We start from the raw sequence: 6,583 nt of genomic DNA on the forward strand, positions 1-6,583 counted from the left end.
TCTGTTTATATAACGTACATAAGCATATAAAGGATTCTGTATATATATATATTTTAATATGTATTTATATATGTATCACATATATATTTACATGTACTATGTATATACGTATTTATAAAATCATTTAATTTATACGTTTTTGTATGTTTTATAATATACTCACTACATTTATAATTATTATGCATATATATTGCCACTTATTATTCTTATGTATCTATTCACATAGATTGTCTAATTTTATCATCTCACTAACCCTGTGAAGTAGCTCCTATTATTATCCACACTTTGCAGATGAAGAAACTCAGATCAGGTTAGGTCATTTTCCTAAGAGCACCCAACAAGTAAGTGACAGAGACAGAATGTGCCAGAGCCTGTCCTCTCAGCATCTTGCAGTAGTTCATGATTATCATTTATAAATAAATTACTATATATCTAATAAAGGTGATATATATGCATGTATGTGTGTGTGTATGTGTATGTGTGTGTACAATGAGAGTGCTCTTTCAAAAATGTTTGGAGACCACTATAATAAAGTAGCCAATAGTTCTCAACTGGGACAATTTTGCTCTGCTCCCCTCCAAGACACACACCAGAGAGAGTTGGCAATGTAAATATCCCACAATTAGCAAGACAGCCCCTGACAACAAAGAATTATACAGTCCCAAATATCAACGGTGCTGAAATTGACAAACCCTGAAACAAGTTAATGATTCCTGGAGTGGTAACATCTTTGTAAATAAGCAAACATTAATGACTAGGCCTGGAAGCAGCATAAGCTATCACCATGAGTGAGGAGCTAAGGCAAGAGTCTCTGCATATTTCTCTCCAGTGTCTCAGCTGGTGTCTTAGTCCATTTGTGCTGCTATAACAAAATACCCGAGACTGGGTAATTTATAAAGAACAGAAATTTATTTTCTCAAAGTTCTGGAGGCTGGCAAGTCCAAGGATCAAGACACCAACAGGTTTGGTTGTCTAGCAAAGGCTGCATCTTCTGGGTGGGAGAAATACTGTGTTTTCACATGGTGGAAAGAAAAAGGGAAGGCTCGTCAAATACTGTGTGATGACTCTTTTCCAAAGCCCTTAACTCATTCATAACGGATAATCCTTCATGTCTTAATCACCTCTTTAAGGCTCCACTTCTTAATGCTATCACATTGGCAACATCTGAATTTTGGAGAGGATACATTCAAACTGTAGCAACTGGGTATACATAGACATTGACTCCACAACCCTGGGAATCTTCCATGTGCACCCTGTCACTGTGAAGACTGAATTCCCATTTGGGTTTCGACATATTGTTTATCACAGATTCTCCAAGTCTTAAAGGAATCTTGTAGCAAATATAAATTAGGGAAACATAACCATAAGAATTGTTGCTCCATAAAAAGTGGTTTCAAAATGCCACTTCTGCAATTTAAAAACAAAACAAAAATGCTTTGATAAAAATAAAACTCAGGAAAAAAAATCTATAGTATATAAATTGCTTTACTGTTTTGTTATTTTAAAAGCCAGGCACAGGTTTTTTTAAAAAATCAGTTATTTATTTGTATTGAAAAAGTAATTATTTTGCTTTGCAAAACTGATCTCTACAGAATTATTAAATTGGAGTGCCCACCTTTCTTAACCTCCTCTATGCCCATCATCCATCTAGTGAATTTCAAATCTGATTTGCTTTTTAAAAATAAATTTAATTAACCACTTTTATGAAAAATACCTGTTGCTCAAACTGAAGCCTCCTAGAATGGTAGCAGAAAAACAGCATGTGACTATATACACATATGCACGTGCATACACACACACACACACACACACTCACTAGCTTTAGGCTTGATTTGATGTCTTATTATGCTACCAAAGTATTGCTGCATTTTAGTCTAAAATTGTTACATCTCTTAGTAATTCTCCCAAAGGAGTGGAAGTATATTAGGGTGAAGACAAAAAGTCAAACACAGAGCAGAGAGAAAAACAGTGAGACACTACTCATCCATCAATGCCTGACTCAAATACTGCGGCCCTAACCCTTCCCCTATTCTTCCACTTCACCTTCCTTCTTTGTTCTCATTAGGACGCTTGTTCCTCTTTCATGACACTCATCATACTCTGTTCAACATATGGGATTATTTATATTTATACTTCCAAGTCTCCCTTTCTAGACTGCAAATTGCTTGAGAGAGATCCAGTTTATTTATCTTTGTTTACCTTTCAGCATCCAGCAGGGTGCCTTGGTTAGAATAGTTTGTGAAGGGTGTAAATACATTGTATGTGCTTTTACAGAATGTCTCTTTTTTTTCTGAATTCATGTCCTTTCCTGTAGGCCAATCACTTTGCTGTGCACCATGATGAGGAGAAAGATGTGATCACAGGCCTGAAACAAAAGACTTTGTATGGACGGCCCAACTGGGATAATGAATTCAAGACAATTGCAAGTCAACACCCTAAGTAAGGAGTCTGTCACTGAGATGTTTTTGAGGCTTGCATCTGCCTAAAGCGGCAGCCCCCATACATACCTAAACTTGTATATTTTAGAAACTCAAATACGTATATTACTATATAAAGGTTGAATTCATGCCCAACAGAAGATTCCATATATCTTCAACTTTAAGAAGGAATCTTTAATTATACCAAATTACCTGAAGATTTATTAAAAACAAATATTTCCAGGTCCCCATCTCAGACTTTCTCAACCTGCCTGTCCCAAGTAGGGCCACAGCTTGGTTCTTTTCTTTAGTCACCTAAATTTCATTAGTGTATCTACTTCTTTTAAAGATTCAATATAATTATACATATTGTTAAGGAGACACTGTCCCCACTTTTAGTTACAGCTTCTGGGTCTAAAATCTTAAGTTGTCAGATGTCTCAAGGTGCTTTCTGCTCTCACTAAAACTTTAGTCATTATAAAACCTCAAGGGGGATCCCTTGTTTTGCTAGAACACCTAAGAAACTCAAGAGATCACCATACATGTACCTTTTTAAAAGCTGATGCCAAGGCTACTGATCAGAAACCACACTTTGAACAGGGCTCTGTGCCCCCTGGCATCTTGAAATTAGGAACAAGCCAACTATACCAACCACTCGGTGTGGCTTCATTTCTCTAAATTTTAGAGTCTAAAGCCCTGTTCAAAGTGTGGTTGGATTTTATTTTTGCCAGGGAAGTCAACTACCTTTTGAACTATCCAGATGCTCACACAAACAGGCTGAACCACACTCCCTCTGAGCAATATGATCCCTTTGCTATTTGTGGAAAAGACAAAGGAGCAGAGGGGACTCTGCCCTGGGGCCTCAAATTAATGGGAAATTCACCTACCTGCTTTGTAGACATCTCATCCCAAAGCTTGAAATTGTCTTTTTTTTTCTTTCCCAAAAGTACCAGAATAGGAGTTTTCCTCTGTGGACCTGAAGCCTTGGCTGAAACCCTCAGCAAACAAAGCATCTCCAACTCTGAGTCTGGCCCTCGGGGAGTGCATTTCATTTTCAACAAGGAAAACTTCTAACTTGTCTCTTCCATGAGGAAATAAATGTGGGTTGTGCTGCCAAATGCTCAAATAATGCTAATTGATAATATAAATACCCCCTGCTTAAAAATGGACAAAAAGAAACTATAATGTAATGGTTTTCCCTTAAAGGAATGTCAAAGATTGTTTGATAGTGGTAAGTTACATTTATATAGGGCTCTATGGTTTTGAGAGCACTTTTACAAACATTATTTCATTTTTTTCCTCTCAGTAATGTCAGTGGAAGTTAGGGAAAAGATTCTTGGACTCAATTTTAGAATCAAAAGGGAAAGGATCAAAAGGTTCAGTAACTTCCCTAAGATTATGAAGCTGTGATCAGATCTATGCCATCTTACTCCAGGTTTGATACTCTTTCCACAATACTGAGCTGCCTCAGAATCCTCAAAAATCAGTTTTTATATTCCTCAAAAGAAGAAGGAAACCAAGGAGTAGCTATATATTTCTATTTTGTGTCATTTTTGCCATCATTATTATCATATTGAAGGAAATTTTCCAGATCATTAGGACATAATACTTGTTGAGAGTGTCTCAACACTTAGTAGTGACAGTATTGACATCTGAGCATACTCCAGTTTACTAATACAGCAGGGTAACTGGGCCAGATATTCTTTCTACAAAAGAATATTCGATTGATTGGAGTTAATGTAATACTCATCATTTACCACTGTGCTTGGCAGAGAGTGGATACTCAAGTAAGTTTTGTTAAATGAATGAATGAACTTAGAAACACACAAGGTCAAGATAGAATTAATTTAAAGCCTTAAACAAAATTTATCTAAAGAAATAACTTCTATTACCCTTATAGACCAAAGGAATCTGATTCTCCCTAGGGTCAAGAACAGGCTAAGGTTACTAACCAATAGGATAGCCTGAAGGGTTCTGCACATTCTTATTTGAAGCATGAGAAAAGAGGGCTGGAGGTGGAAAATTAACCTCCTGCCATGGCTCTGGCTCATCTAGTCCTGCTCTTTGTGCTATAAAATAAATGCAGACTAATTTCCTGCCCAAAGTGGTCTTCTCCAGCTAGCCCTTATGAATATTGAACTTAAAAATTGTGACAAATATGTATCTGATATGGTTATTTGTTTTAAATAACACCCACCCCTTCTTTTCTGTAAATACACACACAAAATGGATCGCATCTGTGTGAGTAATGGTTTATTTGTATTATATCATCATCATCATCCTAAAATTAACAACCCAGAAACAAAAATCTCTATACAGAGATCAAATTTACACTCAATAGTATGTTCTGAATATATGTTCAAGAGAGAGTCTCTAAATCACTGTTAGTGTGGCCAAGAGCAGGGTTTTCTTTTTTTTCTTAGAACTGCTCCCATTTCTGTGAACTAAAACCAGTTTTATTTGCCCCACCCCTTGGAGCCACAAATATTTAGAACTCTTCAACTTTAGTAATGAGGAAGAAAGAGAAAGAGCTGGGGGAAGGGCAGAAGACTGGTTTAGAAGGAAAAGGAAATAAGAAGAAAAGAGAATGGGAGAGTGAGAGAAAATAAAAAAGGCAAAAGGGAGAGAGAGGGGAAGGGGGTCTCATATTGGTCATTCCCTGCCCCAGATTTCTTAAACTTTTATATGTATAGAATATAATTGAAGGAGGTATACACATATGTTGTTTTGATTATCTATGGTATTGAATCTTTTAAAATCTGTTCACAAATTTTGATGCCGAGGGGGATTATTCAGGGGACTAGGATGAACTAAATAAGAACTCAGTTGTTCTTTGTCATACTACTGTTCCTTTGGTCTCCCAGAATCCTCAGGGCACTGAGGGTAGGTCTGACAAATAAGGCCTGCTGTGCGAATATAGCCTTTCTGAAATGTACCAGGGTGGTTTCTGCTTAGAGACACTTAGGTCCAGCCTGTTCACACTGCACCTCAGGTATCAATTCATCTATTCAACAGATATTTATTATGTTATTACTATAACTCAGGCTCTGTTTGTTGTTTCAATTCTTTACACCAAAGTATGAACTGGAGAAGGTACCTCAGTTATAAGGAGTCTGAGAATATTGGCCCTTTCTAACCTATGTGCATAATTAAAACCATCTTCATTTGTTGCTCCGAGAATGTTTCTCCAAGGTTTTCTATCTTCAAAACCAACTAAGTTACGAAAGTAGAGAGATGTGCCCTTTGTTATCCAGTTATGAGATAAAAAATGAATATAGGAGTGCTTGTCATTATAAAAGCTTCCTTCTTTATTCTTCTCTCAAGCCACCAGCTGCCAGCCACCAGCAGCCAGCTGCCAGCCCAGCTTTTTTTTTTTTTTTTTTTTTTTAGCGCTTAGTATTTAGCATTTATTAACAGGTACTGTAAGAATGATGAAGCATTGTTTTTAATCTTAAGACTATGAAGGCTTTTCTTATTTCTTCTGCTTTTGCAATTGTGTTTGTGAAATTTGAATACTTGCAGGCTTTGTATGTGAATAATTCTAGGGGGGGACCTGGGAGATAATTCCTACGGGGAATTCTTAAAACTGTGCTCAATTATTAAAATGAATGAGCTTTCTTTGTGTCTATGTTACTGATCTTTGTATTAAAGGGTAAATTCAGCTAGTAACAATTTTCTCTACCCCGGTGGGGTTGAGACATTCTGTGTTTCTGTGTATGACATGCCAAACACTTCATGGTTTATGGATTGGGAAGTGAAAGCTGAAGACTAAGTTCTGTGCTGAATACTGTTGATCCTTACAGCACTAATGTAAGGGACAGGGAGGGCAACTTAATGTCATAGACAGAATTTCAGAAACAAAGAAGCCCCAGTGTGACATCTTTGTTCCACGTCTACTGAACTTTCATGTTCTAACTTCACAATTGAGTGTCATCAAGTTCAATTGTGGGCATATATGCTCATGCTTCTGTGATAGCCCTTCTTCTAAATGAGTCAACCATCTACAATCTCCACTATTTAGGAAATGCATAGGGGTATGGGCATGACATGTTCCTGTGGGAGTCAACAGGTGCTGCCATGGAGGGAAAGGACATTACCTAAAATAAATGGCAATAATAGAAATAGCCAACATTTGGTAAACACCTCCTACTATGCCAAACATTTTA

At 36.9% G+C, this 6,583-nt stretch overlaps 1 protein-coding gene across 2 annotated transcripts in view; it reads left to right on the forward strand.

Moving 5' to 3' along the window:
• Positions 1-6,035, forward strand: part of CYBB (cytochrome b-245 beta chain) — a 33,555-nt gene extending 27,520 nt beyond the window's left edge. For both annotated transcript variants that reach the window (XM_055267570.2, XM_063635225.1), the window contains 2 exons: positions 2,315-2,439; positions 3,365-6,035. In XM_055267570.2, the coding sequence (XP_055123545.1) occupies positions 2,315-2,439; positions 3,365-3,491 (252 nt within the window). In that variant the 3' untranslated portion in view covers positions 3,492-6,035. The remainder of the gene's footprint in view (positions 1-2,314; positions 2,440-3,364) is intronic.
• Positions 6,036-6,583: the final 548 nt, after the last annotated feature.

The sequence above is a fragment of the Symphalangus syndactylus genome, chromosome X, assembly GCF_028878055.3.
Source record: "Symphalangus syndactylus isolate Jambi chromosome X, NHGRI_mSymSyn1-v2.1_pri, whole genome shotgun sequence".
Taxonomy (NCBI): domain Eukaryota; kingdom Metazoa; phylum Chordata; class Mammalia; order Primates; family Hylobatidae; genus Symphalangus; species Symphalangus syndactylus.